The following is a 27,254-nucleotide window of genomic DNA, read 5'->3' as shown; positions in this document are numbered from 1 at the left end:
TAACACAAAACATAAACTTTTCTCTTTTCAATTTTCCAGCTAATAAGTGACCACCTTCCTCCCCTCACCGGAGGGAGACGCAGTCGATCATTCGCAATGGTTGGGTCGTTCAACCGGCGACAGAGGAAGATTACTGATTCTCCTCCTCCCTCATCCTCAGTCTCCCCAACTTGAATCAGTGTTCATTATAATCAAGCCCACTCTGTTGGTCTCTAAGACCGAATGCCGAACGTGGAGGTGCAAATTAACGGGGTGAAAGGGGCTACCTTCGATCGATATATGCACTGAAACATATTTGTTGTGTTTTCTCATTTTCAATATCCAGCAACAAGTGGAGACAGTTGTGACAGACCTTATGTAGTTATCAGTGCTCCTCAATCATCTTCACCCCGGTCAGATTCATCGTTCACAAGGAATTAAGTAAAGTTGTCTTCATTTTTGCAGTAACTTATAAAGTATATACGCTTCAACGTAAATCAGTGATACATAGATACATAGTGATATTCCGTATTCTGATCTTCAGACCTTCTTGACGAGGAAGACTGAAGGATGTCTCACTGGCAGAGTGAGTAACGGTGACAGACACTCACCGACCCCAGCTTTCGCAACTCGAAAGGAGTGCTCACTTAATTGCGGGGCGAATTTCTGTCGTCCACTCCCTGCGAAGATCGAATTCGACGCAACTGATGGTTTGGGGGTAATACAACATTCCTTCATCACATGATGCCGGCGACTCGAGTTGTGCAAACCGTACTATCTAAACAGTTTCATCAGCGCGGAAAGTGGATCAGCAGTGGAGTTCGCATCTAGTGCCGATCAGAGACCTGATCAAACTTATGGTGGCCCTGAAGACGACTGACTAGATGGAGGACCAAAGTACATTATAGTGACTATGGAGTGCATTCATAATCAGTGTAACCGCCCAACACGCTGTGGACAGCAATAGTTATCAACACATGCACACCATAATGCAACTGACCGCCCGATGCTCCTGGACAACGATATAGTTATTCACATGCACAGCATGATGCACTGAGCCACCCAAAGCCGCCCCTGACATTTTAGCTCAGGACTTCATTATCCATCCAGGAATTCTCTTCTAGGCGAACGAGATTAGTATGATCACTACATCAGTTTAAAAGCGTACGAACAAAGTATGTATAACACTGGATTGACATATTGTTCCTTAATAATTTTCACTGTTTCAGTTTCCCATGCGTTCGGACAAATCCACATACGTTAAACTACATAAGCTGACGGAAGCAGACTTGTCTGATTACCAGCATCAGTAACCCAATTGACGCGAGTGTCAGGCCTTGTGCGCAGTGCACACTAAAAAAAAAAAAAAAAAAAAAAAATGCCGTGCACCTCAGTATCGGAGTGATTTTCTTCTTCATAAACTTTGCCAGAGGACTGCACTTATGTTGCCATAGGTTCTCTTTCAGTGCGCCAAATGCGTGCTGCACACGTACGGAACCTTGATTTGTCGTCTCACCTGAATGGCTAGACGCTCACTTTGATTTTCTTGTCGAACTTTGGAGAAAGCCCGAGACCAGACCTTTAATGACACTGTATTTGCAGATACGCGTCATACTGAACCTTTCTGCCACCTAGTTGTAAATGTTCCTTAATGCTCACCGGACTGCATGATGTCCAGATATTTCTGAACTCGCGGCCATAAGTTACGAAAAACACCACAGCGGCCGAACTCGTCGTAAGCTGGAGACAATGATGAACCGCTGGAGAGACTGACTCACGCATTGGTTATTGACGTACTCCACCCGGATCAGTTTCTGTAGTCATCTCAATGAACTTTAAAAAAAAAGAAAAAAAGGAGAACAATATACGTTTATTGTAAACATTAAATGTACTCATTTGCGGCGGTGATAAAATTACAATAAAAAAACGAGAGAGAGAGAGAGAGAGAGAGGCAACTCTATGAATCAGTTTCAAATGCTTTGAACGTGCAGTGCATTTTGAGAAACAAATGGGTAACTTTTTACTGCGATAGCACATCCAGGTTAGAAGCCATATTCGACACGTGATTTCTTTTTGACACTGTTCATGTATTAGTTGGGGTTTTTTTTTTTTTTTTTTTTTAATGTTTATAATGTTGTTTTGTTTATTTGTATTAAACCCTGAATCTTTGATTATCTACTTTTTTCATCAGTCAGATTTTTGTTGTGGTGAACACACCATGGCCCATTAAACAATTTCCAAACCAGACAGATCTCGCTTACAATAACAAAAACAAACAGAAGAAGAAGAAGAAGAAGAAGAAGAGGTGATATGATCCAACAACTAGTCTGTTTTCCAATCCAGTTTAATTTGTACTTTCACTTTTGCAAACTATCAGGTTCTTGTTAGTCAGACGATTGTTGTTCAAAGTTTGGATCGATGGCTAAGAGGTGAACATTTACCGTCAATAAAGAAAATAATGCTACAAGTCTGTTCTTTGAAGCATCTATGTGTTTTTTTGTGTTTTTTATGTGTTTTTTTTTTTTCAACAGGCTCAGTTAAAAAAATGGATGGAAGAGTGTTATTTTTGAGCACGTGATTCATTTACTGCGGAGCTTAAAGATGGCAGCCTTGTTGTCTCTGAGAGACTACGACAGCGATTCGGAAGGATCAAACAGTGAGCAAGATCAAAATGATGGCTTTAATGCCCATCTTCAGCCTTTGGATAAGTCGAACTCTATAAGTTCTAGTATGATGCTGGTTTCTGCCCCAGAAGTGGAATCAAACGTAAGTGTTTTGGACAGGGTGTGCGATCTCGAAACAAAAATCCGTAGTTTGATTCTTTGAATGAAAGTAGAAATGAAACGAAACGTAAAAAGTCCGGTTTGTAATTTGTATCATCTTTAGAGCACATGTTCCCAACTTGTATATAATGTATTGTAGTTTTTTTTCTGATATAGTATCATATATCCTAAGACAAAAGACTACCTGTCTCCTTCCCCCCTCTTTCAACGAATCCAAACCTGGGAAGTTTTTGAGCAACGTAGAAAAGACGTTATGATGATGCCCGTTCAGTGGCCTTCTACTTCTTTCCGTTACACGACCAACATCGGCTTACCGATGGCTCAGTTGTGCGTGATGCATGCTTGGCATTTTCTTGTCTCCATAACCCACCGAACACTGATAGTGATATGGATTACGGGATCTTTAACATGTGTATTTGATACTTTGCATGCGCATATGATATAGCAGGCACTAGCAGGTCTGCACACATGTTGAACTGGGATGTTTGGAAAAAATTCCACCCATCACCCACCAGGAGCACTGAGCCGGGAAGTGAGCTCTTTGGCGAGAATCCAGCGCTAACCATTAATGTGATCATGTTTGACAATTACTCCATTTCCAGATTTAATTGAGATTAAGTCATTATGATCTTCCACAGGCGTTTTTCATGCTATGTGTTACTGTCAGATCAGTTAATTTGATGCATTTCAGCTCTTAGTGACATTACAGGAACAAAATATGAATAAATGGAGTAGACCATGGATACACTTGGTTACATCATGTAATACATGGGTGGTTTTGATTCCTTTCCATTATGTGACTATGTCAGTTCTGTCATAAGCAAGCATTGCAAAGCATATGGACACTGCTTTTGTAAAACAGGTAATACATTTTAGGATACTAATGCAATATAATGTGAATTTACATGCATTGTTGCAATGCCTGTATCTGACAGATAGTGTTTTATTTCTTCATTATTTCCAAAATGACATTTATGATAAAATAAAGTTCTGCAGTACTGCTTTACCAGTTGGGAGACATCAATCAAACCAACTGCAAGGATTTTCAAGGATTTTATAATTAATATTGTAATTTTACAAGGTGACATTGCTGGTGTTATATGGCAAATAATGGAGGCTCTTAGATATTGAAAAAAAAGAAAGAAAAGAACCAAAACTTTATTACTTGTTGCATTGTTGCAGACTGATTCCAGTGGTATACGGCATCTGGACCCACTTACCAAAGAAGTGAAGTACAACCCCAAATATGAGGAACTCTATGCTCCACAGGTTTGATAAAGTTGTGTGTGCATTTGTGCGTGTTTTTATGTGTGTTAATGATATATGTACTATCTATACAAGTGTGTGTGTGTGTGTGTGTGTGTGTGTGTGTGTATGCATTCATGTGTGTGTGTGTGTGTGTGTGTGTGTGTGCTTGTTTTTTTTGTGTGTGCATGCATGTTTGTGTGTGTGTGCATGTGTGTGTGTGTGTGTGTGTGTGTGTGTGTGTGTGTGATTAACTTCATTAAGGGAAGTTGCGGGAAGAGGAGGTTGCAGAATGTGGGTGCTCTTTCACTATGTGTAATTCATGTGCTTTAAATGGAAGCATAAATGCTAACTTAAGGAACTCACGAGGGTGGCTGCATGCTGTGTTTGAAATTTTAGAGGGCATAACTGTCATTAATGAATAAATTTTACTGAATATATGCATACTTTTAAAGACTGTTTTCTGTGAGTTCTGATTGTGATGAGACTGACTTTTTTGTTTTATTTCCAGTTCTGATAAATTATTCAATTTTATTCAACTCAACGCTTAACAGGCTCAGCAGTTTTACCTCTATTACCCTGGAGTCACATGTGAAGATTATGTGTGTGTGTGTGTGTGTGTGTGTGTGTGTGTGAGAGAGAGATACACATTCCAGTTTAATAAGAAACCAGAATCTAGGGGATGATGAGGTTGGAGTCTATCACTCACTCTATCTCTGTGTGTGTGTGTGTGTGTGTGTGAGAGAGAGAGAGAGAGAGTGTGTGTGTGTGTTATACACATTCCAGTTTAATAACTAAATAAGAAACCAGATTCAAATATTAAAGTACATCACAAATGTTTTGAACTACTTTTTGTTGTCTGTTTTTATTTATTCATTCCTTGAAAAGCTTTTTTGTTTTCTTTTTATGTTTTTACACAGGTCAGTTTTGCAGATGTTTATCTTATATCTTTTCTTTGCAAATTATTTTTGTTTATAAATGAAGGGATGAAGGAGCTACGGACCCATGGATACAGAACTTTCAGTTCACAGTAGTAATTACTAAATTAGTATACCATGTTCTTTGTATCTCAACTGTCTTGATCGGACAACATTTTTGAATCAGTGTGCAAAGTTCAGTATCATTTTGTGTTTGTTTTTTTTTGTTTTTTTATACCTTCTTTCCCCAGAGGAGTGCTACTGCTAATAGAGACAGGGTAGCAGACTGGCCAACGAATAATGTTATGTAACTACCATTGAGTACCAGTATACCATCTTCACTACTTTTGGATTTACATTTTAAAATTGTTAAGTGTTATTCATTTTTGATATGCTTTTGATAGATGTGTATCACTTGATGTCACTGTTGTCCAGATCATGTCTCATATTCTTTGGCAGGTTAATCAGTCAAACAATGAATCGATCAGTCAGTCAATCAATCATTGAATCAGTCAGTCACTTATTGTCTTAAACAGAGCACTGAAGTTCACCATCAGGCTTGTAAAGGAAATAAAAAGTTATATTAAATTAAGAAATAGTAATTTTTTTTAAAGAAGAAGACATTCATTCCATCATTGAATAAATGATACACAAGCATGGCGGGAAAGGGTTGGGGGAGAGGGAAGGATGGATGCTGCACTATCAGCTTCAGAGCAAATTTATTATCTCATTGTGATATTACATCTGATTATTCAGTCCTGTTCCTTGTTAGTCTTTCCCAGCATTAGTTTTCTTGTTTTAGCTTCCCTTACAAATTATACATGACAATGAAAGAGAACAGGTTCATGTAGAAAAAAACCCAACTATAATTATTAGTACAGCAAATACTAAAGTACCCTTCACTTTGTGTGGATGATATATTTTGATTTTTAAATTTTTATTTACTACAAGTATTACTACTAAGTACTGCTGCAACTACTACTGCTACTGCTGCTACTAGTACTACTTACAACTACCTACTAGTACTACTAATATTATAATTGATTTTGAATTTATTTATTGCCATTATTTCAGGTTGGGCCATCAAACCCAAACCTGACACAGCAAGCTCAGGCAGAACGAAACACACTGGCGGGCTTTGCAGAACCCTCTCACTTCAACGATTTCCAGTTTGAGAACCAGAGACGCACCTTCACAAGCTATGGTAGGCGTTGTTTTTAGAAATTCACGATTTGAATTTTTATTGAGCTACATTTTAATGCTGTCATAAAGTCATGGGGTCTTGACATTTTTTTCTGTAGGTGTTATGCCAGTGAGGTGAATTGTTTGCATGGCTGCTTGAATGTTTTATCATTGAGCTTAAACACATGGGAAATTGGATTCCATTGGGAGATGCAACTGATTACTAGTGAGAAATATTTAGTACTTGTTAGTATTTTAGAGGATATTTCCTTTATTCAGTTATTGTTAAAATTATGGCTCTGTTACCTTCTTTTTGGTATAAAAAGATTTTTTTTTAATTATACACACTGACACACGTAACTATATGATTATATATATATATATATGTGTGTGTACATTTATGATTATAATGAAAACAAGATATGATATGTATACAGATTATATAATCTATGCACAAAGAGTGGTGTAATAAATCCAAAAGAAAGTAAACAAACTAATGGAATGGTTGTATACATTAAAAAAAAAAAAAAAAAATCGATGATTACATTTTGTATGATGTATAATCTATGCACATTAAATTATATGTTAAATTTATAAAGAAAGTAAAAGAATTTTTGGAATGAATGAGTACATTTTGAAAATCAAATTAATATGTATACAGTTGTTGTTGTTTTTTACCCCCTTTAAGGTTATGCTATGGATCCAAGTATCAACAAAGAAGTTGTGGAGGAAAAGCTTGTTGGAGACACTGGAACTGCAGAGGAGTTGAAGGGTAAGTTCTTTACTCTTTTCATGGTCTGGAAATAATGCTGATAGTAACAAAGACAAAAACACAAACAAAAAACTCCACATGTTTTGCCTGTTCATTGTGTTTATGTTGATCTCTGTCTTAGTGTCTATCACCAAAAGTTTTTTTTTGTAAGAAAATACCGAAGAAGTGTGGTATGTAACTTGATCTGGTTGTGAATGTGTTTTGATAGATCTCTATACTGAACAAGCCAGTTTACTTTAAATAAAAAACAACAACCCAAACTTTCTTTTAAGAGTTTACAGTTACTGTAACAAGAGGCAGAATATTCTTTAAGACAGACAGAAATGTTTTTGTGACTATTAGATCTGATGAAAATCCAGTTAGTTACTATACTTTTTGTGTGTGGAGATAGTTTCTTGTGCTATTGATTGCATATGTTTGGACAATTTCAAATTTCTGATTGTTGAGGGACTTTAGTTTGAAATAGGCCAAGTAGCTTACAATGATTTCTGACATCCACCTCCTCTGTCTGTGCCAGGTGTCACAGTGTTTGAGAAGAAACCCCAGAAAGTGGAGAAACGCAAACGAGAGAAGAACACAGACCCCAGCGACATAGGGGGCTACCTGGGACCCTGGGGCAAGTTTGTGGATGAGAAGACTGTCATGAGGCCCTCAGAGGTAGGAGCCATCCTTGTTGTGTCAACAGAGTATTTGAAATAACTGTGCATGATGTATCGGTGTTAAATCTGAACAAACTCATCTGTTTATGCAGGAACACACGTGACTGCACGCACACGCATGCATGCATACCTGCACATGCATGCATGCACACACACACACACACACACACACACACACACACACACACACACACACACACACACACACACACACACACACACACACACACAAAGCAACAACAACAATAAAATGATTACAACCATACAATCTCCTTTAATACAGTCCTTTAGTATGAGTACACAAGGTCCAATAATTACTGATAGCTCTATCAATACCATCTCTAACACTCAAAGTGCAGAACTTGTAGGGGTGTGGGGGGGATTGTGATTTGGATCTGCTGAGCGAAAGTAATAGAAAGATACACACACACAAAGGGAAAGAACCCATGCAACAGCAATTCAAAGATCGAGATTGGAAGCAATAGATAAACATTAAAAATGGCAAAGAACTGTCCAGGAATAGAATACAAATGCAACAAATTATGCATGGATGGATCTCTCTCTCTCTCTTCTGCTCTTTTTTTCCCCCCTTTTTTTTTTCTAGTGAAGAAAGGCAGGTGCAGTTCTAGAAAAAAGACAGAAGGAAGAAAAAAGGGGCACCATCATAGTTATGATACTACAGTATGGATTGTAGCACTGTTCATGTATTGATGATAAGTTTTTGATGCTGTAGATAAAATGATTCTTCAAATTGACATTCAGTGTGTCAAGTCTCTCCAAAGTCAACGCCAGATGAGGCTTTGTGTTGAATTTAAGTAGATCAGCTTGAATTCTTGAATGGCAGAGATTTGACAAGAAACATACTCAGAGTAAACATAGAAGATTAAAGCAAATATCTGGTGTAATTATAAAATGAAAAATGACTTGTAAACTTGCAAAGATACTTACCGAAATAGTTTAAAACCTTTTATCGGAACAGGTGATTTTCACTATAAAATTTTAGCATTTCGGTGACCAAGAAAAACTGGCAATTGAGACACGTATGCGCATGCGGTTCTCACTAAAAATAACTGGGGAGTCCCAATGAAAATCTGACTTAAGTGGGCCTGCACACTCCTCAATGATGATACGTTTGTGGATTAAAACACTGTGAGTCCCTTAGAGGTAGGGTCAATCATTGTTATGATGATGTTGTTGTGGAATATTGGAATGTTTGTGTGTTGATAACAATAATTTTGTGGATGAAAGCACTGTCATGAGTTCCATGGACAAGAGGTAGAGATCATCATTGTGATGATACTGTGGACTGTAGCATTATTCATAATCATATGTTGATAATGATGATAATTTTGTGGATGAAAACACTGTCATGAGTTCCATGGACAAGAGGTAGAGATCATCATTGTGATGATACTGTGGACTGTAGCATTATTCATATGTTGATAATGATGATAATTTTGTGGATGAAAACACTGTCATGAGTTCCATGGACAAGAAGCAGAGAACATCATGGTGATGATACTGTGGACTGTAGCATTATTCATATGTTGATAATGATGATAATTTTGTGGATGAAAACACTGTCATGAGTTCCATGGACAAGAAGCAGAGAACATCATGGTGATGATACTGTGGACTGCGGCATTGTTCATGTGTTGATAATGATGATAATTTTGTGGATGAAAAGTCTCATGAGGGCCTGAGAAGTGGAGACTGTCAATGTGATGATACTGTGGATTGTAGCATTGTTCATGTGTTGATAATGATGACAAGTTTGTGCATGACAAGACTGGCATGAAGTCTTCAGAGGTAGAGACCGTCATTGTGGTGATGATGATACTGTGGATTGTAGCAGAAGGTGGCAGAATGGTTAAGACACTTACCTGCCACTACGGTGTTGGTGAGGGTCTGGGTTTGAATCCAGGCCTTTGCACTTTCTCCCAGGTTTGACAGAAAGGACTCTTGGCAGCAAGATTGTTGTCCTTTGGCAAAATTGTGTCGAAGAAATCTGCTCTTGATAGGTTGGTGCACACGTGTATGTGCATGTGCTCAAGGCCAAACTGGCACGTTTGGTTTTGCTGCTGGTCAGGCATCTGCTTAGCAGATGTGGTGTAGCATATATGGATTTGTCCAAATACAGTGATGGCCTTCTTGAGAAACAAACTGAAACTGATATTGACAATGATAATGATACTGTGGATTGTAGCATTATTGGTATTTACCCAGTGACAGTGATAATGGTGTCTTATAAAATCTGGTTCACTGTCATGACTGAATCAGTGGATGTGATGAAAAATGATGATGGAAATTATGGTGTCTGCTGAAGTGATAAAAAACATCCAGCAAGTCTTGAAATTAATGTCATCTTACCTGAAAATAGTTTTCAGCTGCTGTTGTTGGTTGTTCTGTAACTGCTACCATATTAATGGTCATTAATGCTACTAGGAATGACATACTGATTTTCATTATCATTATTATCATGGTCATTGTTGTGGTTATTGTGAAAAGAATGATTGTTTGTGCAGGAAGAACAGAAGGAGCTGGATGAAATTTTGGCCAAGCGTAGCAAGGCAGGAAGATCCACAGACGACAAGACCTTGGAAGAGAAAACAACACTGCACAGTATGTACTTACTTTGTGATTGTTCCCGTCTGTGTACTTGAACTTTATGAATGGTGCGTGCGTGCGTGCGTGCATGTGTGTGCATCTTTGTATGTGTGTGAGTGTGTGTGTGTGTGTGTGCATTTCATGTGTTTGTGAGCTTGCAGGTGTGTGTTCTTGTGTACAGGTTTTTGTTTGTGCGTGTTGTCTTAGGCTGGATGTAATCTTTTGTATCTATGTAACTTTTCTATAATAATTATGATAAAAAAAGACAGTTACTAATTACATATGAGGCAACATCATTGCAAATTTACAAAGTTTGTTTTTGGCTGGAGTCTCTGTATCACCACAATGCTGGAACAAATAGTTAATGCCCACATGGGGCTCTGCTCAAAATTCATGACATGACAGCAGACTATTGTTGTAAGGTTTTGACAGCTGCTGTATGAATACATTATTTGATCTCAGTTTTCTCAAGATTTTGAAATTTGAGGATCACTGTTAAAGGTCTGCATCTGAAATGAAAGAAAGGATTTTGTAAATATATGTTTAATCACACATACTTAACCATGACCCACAAGTGCAGACTCCTGTGTGTGTGTGCGTGTGTGCGCGCATGTGTGTGTGCGTGCATGTGAGTATATGTGTATGACGTGCATGCATGCATGCTTCCGTATAATGTTTGTCTTTTCACAACAGAGGGACAGAATTAACAAATCACTGTTTCTGTGTTTCCAGTCAAAGACCCCTTCGACTACCAGGGCCGTTCCTTTTTACACCCGCCGCAAGATGTGGGGGTCAACCTTCGCTCGGAGGAGCCGCCGGAAAAGTGCTTCTTGCCCAAGAAACAGATTTTCACCTGGACAGGGCACACCAAAGGCGTGTCAGCCATCCGGTGGTTCCCTCGCTACGCCCACCTCCTTCTGTCTTGTAGCATGGACGCCAAGATTAAGGTGAGTGTGTGTCTTTTTCAGTGTGGTATGATGGAGAAAGATGAAGGAATACCTGTTCTTCATTGTGGCTGTGCTGTGTTGTTGGTGGTATTGTGACAGAGATGAATGAATTCCTGTTGTTCTGTGTGGCTGTGTTATATTGTTGGTGGTATTGTGATGGACAGAGATGAATGAATTCCTGTTGTTCTGTGTGGCTGTGTTATATTGTTGGTGGTATGATGGATAAAGATGAAGGAATACCTGTCCTGTGTGGCTGTGTTATATTGTTGGTGGTTTGATGGATAAAGATGAAGGAATACCTGTATTTTGTGTGACTGTATTATATTGTTGATGGTATGATGGATAAAAATGAAGGAATACCTGTCCTGTGTGGTTGTGTTATATTGTTGGTGGTATGATGGATAAAGGTGAAGGAATACCTGTTGTTCTGTGTGGCTGTGTTATATTGTTGGTGGTATGACGGATAAAGATGAAGGAATACCTGTCCTGTGTGGCTGTTTTATATTGTTGGTGGTATTGTGATGGATAAAGATGAAGGAATACCTGTTGTCCTGTGTGGCTGTGTTATATTGTTGGTGGTATTGTGATGGATAAAGATGAAGGAATACCTGTGTTTTGTGTGGCTGTGTTATATTGTTGGTGGTATTGTGACAGACAGAGATGAATGAATTCCTGTTGTCCTGTGTGGCTGTGTTATATTGTTGGTGGTATGATGGATAAAGATGAAGGAATACCTGTGTTTTGTGTGGCTGTGTTATATTGTTGGTGGTATGATGGATAAAGATGAAGGAATACCTGTGTTTTGTGTGGCTGTGTTATATTGTTGGTGGTATGATGGATAAAGATGAAGGAATACCTGTCCTGTGTGGCTGTGTTATATTGTTGGTGGTATGTTGGATAAAGATTAAGGAATACCAGTTTTTCACAGTGGCTGTGTTATATTGTTGGTGGTATGATGGATAAAGATGAAGGAATACCTGTTGTCCTGTGTAGCTGTGTTATATTGTTGGTGGTATGATGGATAAAGATTAAGGAATACCTGTCCTGTGTGGCTGTGTTATATTGTTGGTGGTATTGTGATGGATAAAGATGAAGGAATACCTGTTCTTCATTGTGGTTGTGCTTTGTTGTTGGTGGTATTGTGATGGATAAAGATGAATGAATACCTGTTGTCCTGTGTGGCTGTGTTATATTGTTGGTGGTATTGTGATGGATAAAGATGAATGAATACCTGTTGTCCTGTGTGGCTGTGTTATATTGTTGGTGGTATGTTGGATAAAGATTAAGGAATACCTGTCCTGTGTGGCTGTGTTATATTGTTGATGGTATGTTGGATAAAGATTAAGGAATTAAAGAATACCAGTTTTTCACAGTGGCTGTATTATATTGTTGGTGGTATGATGGATAAAGATGAAGGAATACCTGCGTTTTGTGTGGCTGTGTTATATTGTTGGTGGTATGATGGATAAAGATGAATGAATACCTGTTGTCCTGTGTAGCTGTGTTATATTGTTGGTGGTATGGCGGATAAAGGTGAAGGAATACCTGTGTTCTGTGTGGCTGTGCTGTGTTGTTGGTGGTGTGAGGGATAAAGATGAAGGAATACCTGTTTTTCATAGTGGCTGTGTTACATTGTTGGTGGTGTGATGGATAAAGATGAAGGAATACCTGTTTTTCATAGTGGCTGTGTTACATTGTTGGTGGTGTGATGGATAAAGATTAAGGAATATCTGTTGTGTGTGGCTGTGCTGTGTTATTGATGGTGTTGTGTGATGATGTTGAAGGATTACCTGTTTTCTACTGTGTCTGTGCTTCAGATCTGGGAGGTGTATAATGACCGGCGATGTGTGCGGACGTACCTGGGCCACAAGCAGGCAGTCAGGGACGTGCAGTTCAACAACAGTGGAACAGAGTTCCTCAGCTGTGCCTATGACCGCTACTGCAAGCTGTGGGACACGGAAACCGGTCAGTGGCTTTTTTTTTTCTCTTTTCTCTCTCTCTCTCTTTATTTTTTTTTTTTTTTTTAATGTATGTGTTTCAGTAAAAGGTTTAGGTCAATAAAGGCTCCATTGCTGAGGTGCAGTGAAGGCATGTCCAGTCTGTCTTGGAGGGCTGGCCTCAGTCCTCTCCTTCAGCCATTTCAGACAACAATTCCTTTCACAAGGACACAACATCCTGCCTGCATAGGGCCTTCAATTCTAATCACTGGTCAACACTGGATCAGAAGCCCAATGCCTAATCGACTCTGGCATGACGCCTCTTTTCTGTATGTGTGTGTGTGTTTGTGTGTGTGTGTGTGTGTGTGTGTGTGTGTGTGTGTGTGTGTGTGTGTGTGTGTTAACTAATGTTTCAGTTTCAAGGAGGTGTCAAAGTGTGCAGACTGACCTATACATGCAACTCAAAACCTGTTTTGAAAATGTTTAATTCTTCTTCTTTTTTTAAAGATTGAAAATTGATTGGTTGAATAATTGATTGCTTTTGGAAACAAATTATTTTACATTTTTAATCTTGAAATGTTCATGTAGATTGATTTTTTTTTTTTTCAAGGCCTGACTAAGCGCGTTGGGTTACGCTGCTGGTCAGGCATCTGCTTGGCAGATGTGGTGTAGCGTATATGGATTTGTCAAAACGCAGTGACGCCTCCTTGAGCTACTGAAACTGATTGAATGGTCCTGCTCTGAGCAGCTGGATTGACTTTGAGCTGAGTTGAATTTAACTGATCAGTTGGATTATAAAAACCCAGCATGAACATGTTATGTCATAAAACGATAAAGGACCTTTTATTTTTCTCCTACACTTCCTCTGTTCACTGTCTCCCCCCTTCTCCCCCTCTTCCCCCATCCCTGACCCTATATTTGGGTTCTTGCAACAAATTGTTCAGCGATTCTGAGGTCAAAATCAAAGAAATTAAAATAGTTATCTTTTTGTTTGGGGAAAAAATTGATTTGGTGACATCAGTATAGTAATTCTGTTAAAAACAAAAAAAATCCGTGAGAATTAAAGAGGTGGGATTTTATGATGCCAACAAAAGACCATGTCACAAAACAAATGCAGGTAAGTTGTGTGCACACCATGCATGAATATTGCAGTCTGCATTCATCAGAGTTCTAACGAACTACTCTTCATGTGTGCTTGGGGTGAGTCTTGTCAAGGTCTTTAAAGTCGGTGGATTCATGGGAGACAGCTGTTTGAGGGACGTGGTGGCGGTCTCCACTCTGGGGGAGACACTCACTCGGCCTGCCTCCACGACTAAGCCATTATTGTCGTCAATTGGGGGCTTAGTAGGTGGTTAAGTATGTTAAAACAGCACATGCAGTACTAAACTCCACCGAAGTGACTCAGCAGCAGTGCAGGGTCTCCTCTAGTGTGTGGCCTCCTGGCAGCCTAATATCAGTGGTTCCTTGAGGACTGCCAGCACTGGGACTGCGATAGACGAACTCGGGTGTGGCTGTGTATGCGGGCCTCGTAGTGAGCGGCATGGGAGTAATGCCACTGAAACGGTGCAGATGATGGGGCAGCAAAAATCCCCCAAAATAACCACCCAAACTTCTCTTGATGTGTTAGTTTGTGTGTGAATATTCATGATTCCAGCTTGTGTGTGTGTGTGTGTGTGTGTGTGTGTGTGTGTTAGAGTATTTACTGAATATCTGAGTTCTGCAATGTGTACATGTACTGTCATAGTTTGGTTACTGTTCCATTAGATAAAGCACAAGAAATGCACATGGGTTTATCACATAGAATATATGGTATATTTTTTTCCAGGTCAGTGCAAAGCACGGTTCACGAACCGCAAAGTGCCGTACTGTGTGCGGTTCCATCCGGAAGAAGACAAGCAACACCTGTTTGTGGCTGGTACTTCAGATAAAAAGATTGTCTGTGTAAGTGGACAATGCGTTTCGTGTAGTTTGTCTTAGGATATGATATGTGTGTGTGCTTCAACTTGCACGTGTGTGTGTGTGCGCGTGAGTGTGTGCTGGTGTGTGTGTGTGCGTGTTTGTGCATATGCGTATGTTTTCTGGTATGGGTACTCACTATGAAAGTAAGTGGACAATGTTTTTTGTTTGTCCAAGGATGTAATATGTGTGTTCACTTCAACTTGCAAGTGTGTGTGTGAGTGTGTGTGTTGGTGTGTGTGTTGTGTGTGCGTGTGCATACCGTATGCATGTGTTTCCTGGTATGGGCCACACTCTGACTCACTATGACTCTAGAGTGAATGTCCCATAAAAAACAACAACAAAAAACAACGAAAAGAGAAGCATTTTGTTGTGCACTGTTCTGCTGCTTGGTGATCTGTATGCATTTATGTATTGTTGTGTTACTCATAAATATGATGGTTTTATGACAGTAAAGCAATCTGTTCTATTCTTTTAATTTTGACATTTAAAAAAAGAAGCATTTCATCATGCTCTGTTCTGCTGCTTGGTGACACATGCATATTTATGTACTGTTCTGTGACTTGTAGGCATTACAGTTTCATCTCAGTAAAGCATTCTCCTCTGTTCTTTTTAATTTCACGTATGAGTTATACGCCTCTTTTCAGTGGGACATCCGGACGGACGAAATTGTTCAGGAGTACGATCGTCACTTGGGGGCGGTGAACACCATCACCTTTGTGGATCAGAACCGTCGCTTCGTGTCCACGTCAGACGACAAAAGTTTGAGGGTCTGGGAATGGTGAGTGTGTTTTTTGTTGTTGTTGTTGTTGTTGACTCACCTGTGTAAACAAAGTGAGTCTATGTTTTAACCCGGTGTTCGGTTGTCTGTGTGTGTGTGTGTGTCCATGTCCGTGTGTCTGTGTGTCCGTGGTAAACTTTAACATTGACATTTTCTCTGCAAATACTTTGTCAGTTGACACCAAATTTGGCGTAAAAATAGGAAAAATTCAGTTCTTTCCAGTCATCTTGTTTAAAACAATATTGCACCTCTGGGATGGGCACAAAAAAAATAAAAAAAGAAGCCGAATTATATGCAAACTGCATTTACTGTTATATTTATATTTTTTGTATTCTCTAAACTTGGCACTTTGACCTCTTATTCTGACACAACAACAAGAGGAGTCATTATTATTATCATTTTTTGTTCAAACAGGAACTTCTTTTGCTAAGAATGGAATTTTTATTTATTTTGCAAACGTTTTGGTGCAGATAGTAAAAAAAGGGAAATTACTCTGTAATTAATGCTAGGGGACTTCATTTATCACAAGTGAGTCTTGAAGGCCTTGCCTCTCTTGCTTTTGTTTTGTTTTTGCTGCCCCATCACCAGCAGCGTTTCAGTGGCATTCGCTCCCACCCCGCTCATTCAAGGTCCACCATACACAGCCCTACGTGGGTTCGTCTGTTGCAGTACCAGTGTAAGACAGTCCACAGGGACTGTGTTGTTGCTCAGACATAGGCGATGTACTATGTCGTTGCTCAGTCAGGGGTGATGTGTACTATGTCGTTGCTCGGTGCTCAGTCAGGGGTGATGTACTATGTCGTTGCTCAGACACTGGTGATGTACTGTGTCATTGCTCAGACACCGGTGATGTACTGTGTCCTTGCTCAGTACTGTGTCATTGCTCAGACGCAGGCGATGTACTATGCCATTGCTCAGAGAGTGGTGATGTACTGTGTCATTGCTCAGACACAGGCGATGTACTATGCCATTGCTCAGAGAGTGGTGATGTACTGTGTCATTGCTCAGACGCAGGCGATATACTATGTCATTGCTCAGACACTCGTTGTTCAGACACAGGCGATGTACTTTGTCATTGCTCAGACACAGGTGATGTAATATGTCATTGTTCAGACAAAGGCGATGTACTATGTCATTGCTCAGACATGGGCGATGTACTATGTCATTGCTCAGATAGTCATTGTTCAGACACTGGTGATGTACTGTGTCATTGTTCAGACACAGGCGATGCACTATGTCTTTGCTCACACATGGGCTATGTACTATGTCGTTGCTCAGACGGGCGATATACTATGTCATTGTTCAGACAGGGGCGATGTACTATGTCATTGTTCAGACAGGGGTGATGTACTGTGTCATTGCTCAGACACTGTCATTGCTCAGACAGGGGCGATATACTATGCCATTGCTCAGACATAGGCGATGTACTATGTCGTTGCTCAGTCAGGGGTGATGTACTAAGTCATTGCTCAGACACTGTCATTGTTCAGACACTGGTGATGTACTGTGTCATTGTTCAGACATGGGTGATGTACTATGTCATTGTTCAGACATGGGTGATGTACTATGTCATTGCTCAGACAGTCATTGTTCAGTCACAGGCGATAGACTATGTCATTGTTCACAGGCATTGTACATTGTACTATGTCGTTGTTCAGACAGGGGTGATGTACTGTGTCATTGTTCAGACAGTGTTGATGTACTGTGTCATTGTTCAGACACAGGTGATGTACTGTGTCATTGTTCAGACAGGGGTGATGTACTGTGTCATCGTTCAGACAGGGGCGATGTACTGTGTCATCATTCAGACAAGGTGATGTACTTTTCATTGTGTATGATTTACTTGTTGCTTTGCAAGCATGTTGCATTCACGAGGTGCGTTTCAGTCTTTGGTAATAATATGCATGTGGTGTGCAAAGATGAGTGAATGAGCAACACCACGACAGTTTCCTCTGTCTTTGAACTTTGGTATGAACGAGGGAAGGTGGCACAATGATTAAATCACTCCGGATGAAGTTTTCTCCCTTGCTTCTCCCAACAGACAACCCATTTGTTAGGGTTAGGAAAAAAATCACAAAAACTACAAAACATAAAGTAACTGAATGAAACTCACAGTACTTGACCCACTGACCCCTCTCCTCATGTTGTGTGAACGCCCACCCCCCTCTCTCTTCACTGTTCTCAGAAGCTGAGTCACTATCAGTAACTTCTTGCTGGTAGCTTTCTTCACTGCTGATACTTTATTCAATGTCTTCATCATCCTTCATCGAAACCTTCAGTTTGAAGCATTTCAATCATTTCAGCAGTGGTAAAAGCTGCTGTCGTGATCTAGTTTGTTCCAAAAATTTCCACTTGTATCGCCTGCGACACCATTTTCGATACATATGCAGATTAGCTTGTCGTGTGGGTCCTGAACTCGCTGGCTCGCTGTGGAGTGTGTTGTTACGGAATCTCATGAAGAAACTTTCCATTCAACCCTTGACACGTTCACAATGTCCGGTGTAGCTGCAATTGTTATGCTACCCCATGAGAAAAACGTGGAAAAATTTTTATTTGTCGAAACCGCTATTGCGTCCTGTCGTCCGGAACGCTGCCTTCTGTCAAGAACGCTATAGCGTTCCATCGTCCAGAGTGAGTTAAGACACACAGCTGCCAATATAGAGAGTCCATGAGGGTGTGAGTTTACTCTCACCCTTTCTCCCAAGTTTGACTGGAAAATCAATTGAGTCATTTGGATGAGAGGATAAACTGAGGTCCTGTGTGCAGCATGCACTTGGTGCACTGAAAAAGAACTGATGGCAATGAGAATGTTGTCCTCTGGCAAAATTCTGTAGAAAAATCCACTCTGATAGGTACACAGATGTATATGCATGCACTCAGGGCCTTGACTAAGCATGTTGGGTTACGCTGCTGTCAAGCATCTGCTTAGCAGTAGCAAATGTGGTGTAGCGTATATGGATTTGTCTGAACGCAGTAACACCTCATTGAGAAACTGAAACTGAAAGTGAAACTGAACGTTGGTGCTGTGCTGTGTGCAGGGACATCCCAGTGGACTTCAAGTACATCGCTGACCCCTCCATGCACTCCATGCCGGCCGTGACGCTTTCTCCAAATGGTGCGCCCTCTTTCTGTCCGTCTCCCTCTTTCTGTGTGTCTCTGTCTGCCTGCCTTTCTGTCTGTGCACCTGTGTGTGTGTGTGTGTGTGTGTGTGTGTGTGTGTGTGTGTGTGTGTGTGTGAGGGGAGGGTAGGGTGGTGTTTGATTGTGAAGGGATAACTTTTTTGTGTGTGTGTAATCTATGGTGTTTTCATGCTTTTTTTTTCTGCTTGCCCCTCTCTCTCTCTCTCTCTCTCTCTCTCTCTCTCTCTATATATATATATATATATATTTTTTTTTTTTTTAATTTTAATTTTTTTTTTATTATATGTGTTGGACTTTCAATCTGAGGGTCCTGGGTTCGAATCCTGGTGATGGCACCTGGTGGGTAAAGGGTGGAGATTTTCAGATCTCCCAGGTCAACCTATGTGCAGACCTGCTAGTGCCTGAACCCCCTTTGTGTGTATACACAAGCAGAAGATCAAATACGCATGTTAAAGATCCTGTAATCCATGTCAGCATTCAATGGGTTATGGAAACAAGAACATACCCAGCATGCACACCCCCGAAAGCGAAGTATGGCTGCCTATGTGACGGGGTAAAAACGGTCATGCACGTAAAAGGCCACTCATGTACATACGAGTGAATGTGGGAGTTGCAGCCCACGAACGAAGAAGAAGAAGAAAAATATAATTTGTGTGTGTGTGTGTGTGTGTGTGTTGTTTCTTTTTGCTCTGTTCTTGGTGGGACAGACAGTGGGGGTAATGTGGAAGAAGGGAGGGTTGGTTGTGATATTTCATTTTATCATTGTGTTTTTATTTCCTTTTGAACATGATTTGCTTCGGGTTTTTTGTTTGTTTGTTTGTTAGTTCCATTTGAGGGCAAAGGCTGGGTACATGTAAAAAAAAAAGCAGAAAAAAAAGCATGTTATTTGCTTATCTGTTACCCTCATGAGTACAGTGTTTGTCTTGCTTGGTCTTGTCTTTGTCCTGTTCTTTCCCGCTTACATCCCAGCGTTCTCCCAGTCTTCCCCTCGTCCATTATATGGGGAGTTTGTGCCATATATGTACTATCTATGATTATAATAATTATTATGTGACTGATAAAGACCTCAGTACAATGTGTGCCATATATGTACTATCTATGATAATAATAATTATTATGTGACTGACAAAGACCTCAGTACAATGTGTGCCATATATGTACTATCTATGATTATAATAATTATTATGTGACTGACAAAGACCTCAGTATAATTTGTGCCATATATGTACTGTCTATGATCATAATAATTATTATGTGACTGACAAAGACCTCAGTATAGCAGCAGTCGTCATGTCATGTTTTGACAGGTAAATGGTTGGCCTGTCAGTCCATGGACAATAAAGTGTGTGTCTTTGATGTTCTCAACCGCTTCAAGTTCATGAGAAAGAAGACCTTCAAGGGACACATGGTATGTTTTAGTTCGTGTTGACTGTATGTGCATGTGTGTAAATATGTATATATATATATATATATATATATATATATATATATATATATATATATATATATATATATATATATATATATACAGAGAGAGAGAGAGAGAGAGAGAGAGAGATGTTTGTGTGTGTGTGTATGTGTGTGTGTGTGTATTTGTATGTATGTGTGTGTGTGTGTGTATGTTTGTGTATGTGTGTGTGTATGTTTGTGTATGTGTGTGTGTAGTATATATGTTAGAAATAAAGAATGTTGGCATGTATGTGTCTGCATAAACTAAAGCAAAAAGAAAATAAAATTTTCTTTAGTTTGTATTATCTCATTGTCATTCATGAGATTTTCTTCAGATAAGTGGGTCATTGGCTTCTTCTTGTCTTTATTAGGTGAAAGGTTTTGGAAAGTTTTCCCGGGCACTCAAGGGGCTAAGATGGGTGCAGCAGCAGCAAGAAGGGCAGTTTTTATGTTGGGGGTGTCAGTGTGACTCAGACGTGTTTTACGCTGAGCTGGGCACTCAGCTGATTGAGCCAGACCAGGCCCTCATGGGAAGAAGCCCAGGGTGGGCGGAGCACTTGGTGGTGGTCTCCATTCTGGAAGGGACGCTCACCCAGCCTGGCTCCGGAACTGGTTGCCAGCAGTGTGCTTCGTAGGTGGCGTCCTAAGTGTGTGGAATCAGAACTGGCACTGTTGAACACCACCAAAGTGACACAGCAGTAGTGCAGGGTTTCTCCTCTGGTGTGTGGTCTCCTGGCCACCTAACATTTATGGTTCCCTGTGGACTGTCAGCGGCAAGAGCGGCATGGGAGTAATGCCACTGAAACAATACAGATGAAAAGCAGGAAAAACAACAACAGTAAAACAGGGAGTCCTGTGAACAGGCTTTGATGATTATTCTTGTTCTTTCAGGTGGCAGGGTATGCTTGCGGCATTGACTTCTCACCAGAGATGAGGTAAGAAGATGAAGATAACGAAAAGAGTGCTGTTAATTAAAAAAAAAAAAAAATGTTTATTTGTTTTTATTTGCTTTTGTGGCTTGAGGGGTTCTAAGGGTTTTTTTGAGAAGAGTGAGGCAAACTTGCCTCTCACATGCTCACAAACACAAGTAAGCAGAACAGTAGAATAAAAACCCCACTAAAAAAACAAAACAGTTTGCTGGAAAAAAAAGAAGAAAAAAAAAGAATGTTATTACAGTCTTTTTTTAGGGTTCCAGAGTGTGTATGAAAAAGTTTTCCACATTACTGACAGTGCATTTTGATCTTTTTCGTCTTGAAGTACTTTCATTTTCGAGCAAGTACTTACGATGGTTGTTATCTATTATCTATATTGTGTAGTTAACTGATTAGTTGAGTTTAAGAAACATTTTAAATCAGGACATGGGTGAAGAACCAACATTGTCTTTTAGATTTATAAGTATCCGGCACAGAGAAAATAGGTTTTGAATTCTTTCCTGAATGTTATTAGAATTGAGAGAAAAAAAAGAAGGAAATCTCTTTCTGCGTTTGTATAATTTCCTCTTAAGAAATATGGATGAAAAATTTGATCTTTTTCTTGTTTGTAGTTAACAGAATCAGTAGGCTTTTCCCATGATGGTTCCTCAGTGTTGACTGGCTTATTGGATCAGATTGCGTGAACATCCAAAGGAGAGGGAGGAAAGAAGGGAAGAATTAGGACATGTTCCAGAATAAAAAGAGAAAATGTAATCAGACTGCAATACAGTACAGTACAATACAGTCTCGTGCAGTTTAAAACAATACATTCCAGTACAATATGATATATTTAAATACAGTCTAGTACAATACAGTATAATACAATACAATATAGTCTGGTACAAGACAATACAGTCCGATAGAATACAATACAATACAATACAGTCTAGTAAAATACATACAGTCCAGTACAATACAATACAGTCCAGTACTAAACAATACAGTACAATACAGACCAGTGCAGTATATTATAATACAGTCCAATACAATACCATACAATACAGTCCAATACCATACAATACAGTTCAATACTATACAATACAGTCCAATACTATACAATACAGTCCAGTACAATACAATACCATCCAGTACAATACTATACAGTCCAGTACAATACAATAGAATACAGTCCAGTACAATACAATTATACAGTCCAGTACAATACAATACAATCCATTACAATACAATACAGTCCAGTACTATGCTATACAATACAGCCCAGTACAATACTATACAGTCCAGTCCAGTACAATACAATACAATACAATACAATACAGCCCAGTAAAATACAATACAATTAAAATACAATACAATCCAGTACAATGCAATACAGTCCAGTAAAATACAATACAATACAGCCCAGTACAATACTATACAATACAGTCCAGTACAATACAATTCCATCCAGTAAAATACAATACAATACAGTCCAGTAAAATACAATACAGTCCAGAACAATACAATCCAGTATAATACAGTATGGTACAATACAATATAGTCCAATACAATACAGTCCAGTCCTGTACAGTATGATACAGTCCGACATAATACAGTAGATACAGTCTAGTACAGTACAACACAATACAGTCCGATAAAATACAGTAGATACAGTCCAGTTCAATACAGTACAATACAATACAGTCTGATAGAATACAATGCAGTCCAGTGCTATGCAGTACAATACAGACCAGTGCATTACTATACATTACAGTCCAGTACAATACAGTCCAATACAATACAGTCCAGTACAATACAATACAATACAGTCCAGTACAATGTAATAAAGTCCAGTGCAGTACAATACAATACAGTTCAATACAATGCAATACAGTCCAGTACAATGCAATACAATACAGTCCAATACAATACAGTTCAGTCCAGTACAATACAATACAGTACAATACAATTCAGTCCAGTACAATACAATACTGTCCAGTACAATACAATATCTACTAAAATACAATTCAGTCCAAAACAATACAATACAGTCTCAATACAATACAATACAGTCCAGGACAATACAATTCAATCCAATACAATATAGTCCAACACAACACAATACACGTCACTATGGTTTCAGCTACATCTCATGCGGGGATGCGGACGGCAAGGTGTACATCTGGGACTGGAAGTCCACCAAGCTGTACAGCAAGTTCAAGGCCCACGACGACGTCTGCATCAGTGTGCTCTGGCATCCCCACGAGACCTCCAAGATGGCCACCGCTGGCTGGGATGGCGTCATCAAGTACTGGGACTAGTCCTCAAGAGAGAGAGAGAGAGAGGCTGTGTTTGACAGCCTGAAACTATTTCAATGCCCACCTCACCCCCCCCTCCACCCCACCCCTGGTATAGCCTCAGATGACCCCCCCCCCTCCCTATACCTTTGCTGGGGTTTTACACCAGCACAGTGATCATTCTAGGATAGTTAGCCTCAAATGACCCCTATCAAGCACGTGGACTTAAGCCAGAGAGAGAGTATGGGTTGTGTTTCCAGTGTGACGGCCTCAAGCTAACCTCCCTTGGCTGGGTTTTATCCCAGTCCTGGGATCATACTGGGTTAGCCTCAAACGACCCTCATCAAGTAATGGGACTAATGTGAGTGAGAGTATAGGCAGTGTATCAGGTAACAGCCTCAAACAACCCCCATCAAGTAATGGGACTAATGTGAGTGAGAGTATAGGCAATGTATCAGGTAACAGCCTCAAACAACCCCCATCAAGTAATGGGACTAATGTGAGTGAGAGTATAGGCAATGTATCAGGTAACAGCCTCAAACAACCCCCATCAAGTAATGGGACTAATGTGAGTGAGAGTCTAGGCGGTTTATCAGGTAACAGCCTTAAACGACCCCCATCAAGTAATGGGACTAATGTGAGTGAGAGTCTAGGCGGTTTATCAGGTAACAGCCTCAAACGAACCCCATCAAGTAATGGGACTAATGTGAGTGAGAGTATGGGCGGTGTATCAGGTAACAGCCTCAAACGACCCCCAGCAAGTAATGGGACCAATGTGAGTGAGAGTATGGGCGGTGTATCAGGTAACAGCCTCAAATGACCCCTGTTGCTGGGTTTCGCCTTCTGGGAGTCACTCTTGTCTAGCCTTGAATTCTCCTTCATCTTCGATTATGGGCTGCAACTCCCACCTTTTGTTTATACATGAGTGGGCTTTTACATGTATGACCATTTTTACCCTGTCATGTAGGCAGCCGTACTCTGTTTTTTGGGGGGTGTGCATGCTGGGTATGCTCTTGTTTCCTTTACCCACGGAATGCTGACATGGATTACAGGATCTTAAACATGTTTATTTGACATTCTGCTTGCATACACACACAAAACCTTGAATGACCTCTGGGGTGACAGTTTGTGGTCAGTCAGTATCGACCCTTCTTAGTCAGGAACCACCCCGTTTCTATGGGTTTAATCAAGCTATTGAAAATGGGAGGGGGTCGTTCTGGGTTAGCCTTCTCTCCATTATGATGTTTGTCCTTTGGATTTGAAGATGACTACCACTTCAGTGTCAGCAGGAGTATCTGTGACTGTGGAGGTGACTGGTAAGGCTGATTCAGGCTTGGAAAGCTTACCCACATGTGGGACATGGGGGTTGGTGGTGCTGGAGTGGAAGTGGAGGGAGCTAGTGCCTTGTGCATGGCGCGTTTCCTCTGAGCCTGTGCTGTGCATCCTGTTTTCCACAGCGTGTGCTCCTTTACTGATCTGGCTTTGCCAGGCTGGGTGGTCCAGAGCAAGCGATTCCCAGCTACTGGGATTGATGATGAGGTCTCTGAGGGACACTTTGAGGTGGTCTTTAAAACATTTCTTCTGCCCTCCAACTGAGCACTTGCCCTGGCTTATTTCTCCACACAGCAGTTGTTTTGGCAGTGGACTGTGTGTCGGACATCGTGATGACATGGCCTGCCCATCGTGTTTGGGCTTTCTGTGGAAGGGTGTTGACACTGCGGGTGCTGGCCCCTTCCATGACCTCTGTATCACGGATTTTGTCCTGCTATCGTATGTGGAGTCTGAGGTGGCAGCTCAAGTGGAAATGATTAACCTGTTTCGCATGTCTGCTGTAGACGAAAGCAAAAGGGGGGGGGGGGGGGGGGTCCTCTTTGACTATTGAATCTAACTGGGCCTAATTTACCTGGGTGGGGCTGGGGGTGAAGCTGCCCTAGAATGACTCCCATTACCATTTTTAGGGGGATGGGGTGAGAGATTGGTGTGTTTATTCTGAGCAGTTGAAATTTACCCTTGGGTGAGGGGTGATGGAGGGTCTTTTGAGGCTACGCTACAAAGACCCTGGGGTTAATCTGGAGGTAAAAAACCAACAGGAATATGAACACGCTTCAGTGCAGGTTCTATGAGTGAACAGTGTGTGTAGTCTTACAGCATTGTGTGCTGGTCTTTGTTTTAGCTTCTGGCCAGTGAAGCAATGCACACAATCAGGTACCACTCTGAGGCAAGGACTGTAATTGTGCTGATTGTTGTTTTCAACAAGTGAGGAGCAGGAGTCACAAGTGATTTGTGGTAAGACAGGATTATTTTTATATTTTTTCAGGAAGTTAGCATGTTCAGGGCAAATGTTTCATATACTGCTTGTGTACAGTTTTTGTTTTAATGAGCTGATGAGGTTTTAGAAAGGTGTGTGTGTGTAGGTGTGTGTGTGTGCATGCATACGTGCATGCGTGTGTGTGTGTGTGTGTGTGCTTGTTTGTATGTCTGTGAAAGAGGTGGAGAGAACAGTTCATTTTTGGTAAATGTCCATTGTTCATTTGCTAGTGAGAGAGAAAGACAGGACAATTTTATTTTCCAGAGTTTTTTCACTCAGTTCAGTGCGGAGTCGAGTATGCAAAAGTGAGACAAACAGTTGCCTCCTGTTCAGAACTATCCATTTATAGTGTATTCACAGCAGCTGATTATAATTGTTAATGAAAAGAACAAAAAAATGTGAACATAGAGAAATGTGAACATAGATAAAGAGGTTAAAGAGGTTGATCAGTTCAATTTTTCTGCGATCATTTATAAAGAATGTAGAAAGATTACAGAAGATAACAATTTTACTGGGAAAAGGAAGGAAAGAGAAAAATGTTCAGCATTTTGTTTCCAAAGGCAGCAATGGGGTCTGGAGAGTTTGGTCATGCAAAAGGTTTTGTTCCCTGTAAATGAATGTGCACAGAATGTCTGTTTTTGTTACAGTCAGATTCAGTTTGTTCATTGTATATATAAATTCATGCTGGATGATGTGGTGTTTGACATGGTCATGCTGAAAGATTGAAAAATGAAAACAATAAAATGATTTCTTGTGAAGCTGCAAGTCACTGTTTCCATTCTCTTCTTCCATTCATGCTTTACTTTGTTTGGTTTTTGTTACTGTTTTGTGTGTATTTGGTATGGTGTGGTGGTGTGGTTTGTTGGTGTGTGTGTGTGAGTGTGTGTGTGTGTGTGTGTGTGTGTGTGCGCGCGCGCGCGCACCCCCGCACGCATAAGGAAGTTTTAGAGGGAAGGAATGAGGATCTCTTTATATTCTTTCTTCTTTTTTTAATTTTTTTTTTTATTGCTATTTATGAAAGATCCTGAAATTTATTTTTCTTGCTTGTTAACTATACAGACTGACAAGACATAATATAATTCTTTGCAGATTATAAACATCAGTACTGATTCCAACCCTTTAGTTAATACAAATGTGCATACAATTACACACAAAAGAATTATTATTCAAATTTCTGACACCATTTGCAACCCATTAGTCATAGTATTGTGCATACACACAAAAGAATTATTATTGTAATTTCTGAAAACATTAGCAACCCTTAAGTCAAACTAATGGGCATACACACAAAAGAATTATTCAATTTTTTAACACCACTGGCAACCCTTTGGTCATACTAATGTGCATACACACAAAAGAATTGTTCAAATTTCTGATACCATGACTC

At 40.1% G+C, this 27,254-nt stretch overlaps 1 protein-coding gene across 1 annotated transcript; it reads left to right on the top strand.

Annotated features, from left to right (window-relative positions):
• Positions 1-2,546: 2,546 nt before the first annotated feature.
• LOC143297878 (pre-mRNA-processing factor 17-like) lies at positions 2,547-26,632 on the top strand. Its single transcript, XM_076610407.1, has 14 exons — positions 2,547-2,745; positions 3,945-4,031; positions 5,999-6,128; positions 6,795-6,878; positions 7,396-7,535; positions 10,063-10,159; positions 10,877-11,091; positions 12,909-13,056; positions 14,854-14,969; positions 15,632-15,765; positions 18,804-18,880; positions 20,213-20,313; positions 21,246-21,289; positions 23,406-26,632. Exons 1-14 carry the CDS (start codon positions 2,581-2,583, stop codon positions 23,581-23,583), a joined length of 1,716 nt encoding a protein of 571 aa, XP_076466522.1. The 5' UTR covers positions 2,547-2,580; the 3' UTR covers positions 23,584-26,632.
• The last annotated feature ends 622 nt before the right edge of the window (positions 26,633-27,254 follow it).

This window comes from Babylonia areolata, chromosome 23 (assembly GCF_041734735.1).
Source record: "Babylonia areolata isolate BAREFJ2019XMU chromosome 23, ASM4173473v1, whole genome shotgun sequence".
Lineage (NCBI taxonomy): Eukaryota > Metazoa > Mollusca > Gastropoda > Neogastropoda > Buccinidae > Babylonia > Babylonia areolata.
The sequence above is the reverse complement of the archived record's forward strand: the minus strand, read 5'-3'. Positions and strand labels throughout refer to the sequence as shown.

Bases quoted from the DNA above. Each gene is read 5' to 3' on its own strand.
- LOC143297878 (XM_076610407.1), top strand. From the start codon at position 2,581: ATGGCAGCCTTGTTGTCTCTGAGAGACTACGACAGCGATTCGGAAGGA. The intron at 6,129-6,794 runs GTAGGCGTTGTT...ACCCCCTTTAAG, and splicing joins ACGCACCTTCACAAGCTATG to GTTATGCTATGGATCCAAGT. The intron at 21,290-23,405 runs GTAAGAAGATGA...CTATGGTTTCAG, and splicing joins GACTTCTCACCAGAGATGAG to CTACATCTCATGCGGGGATG.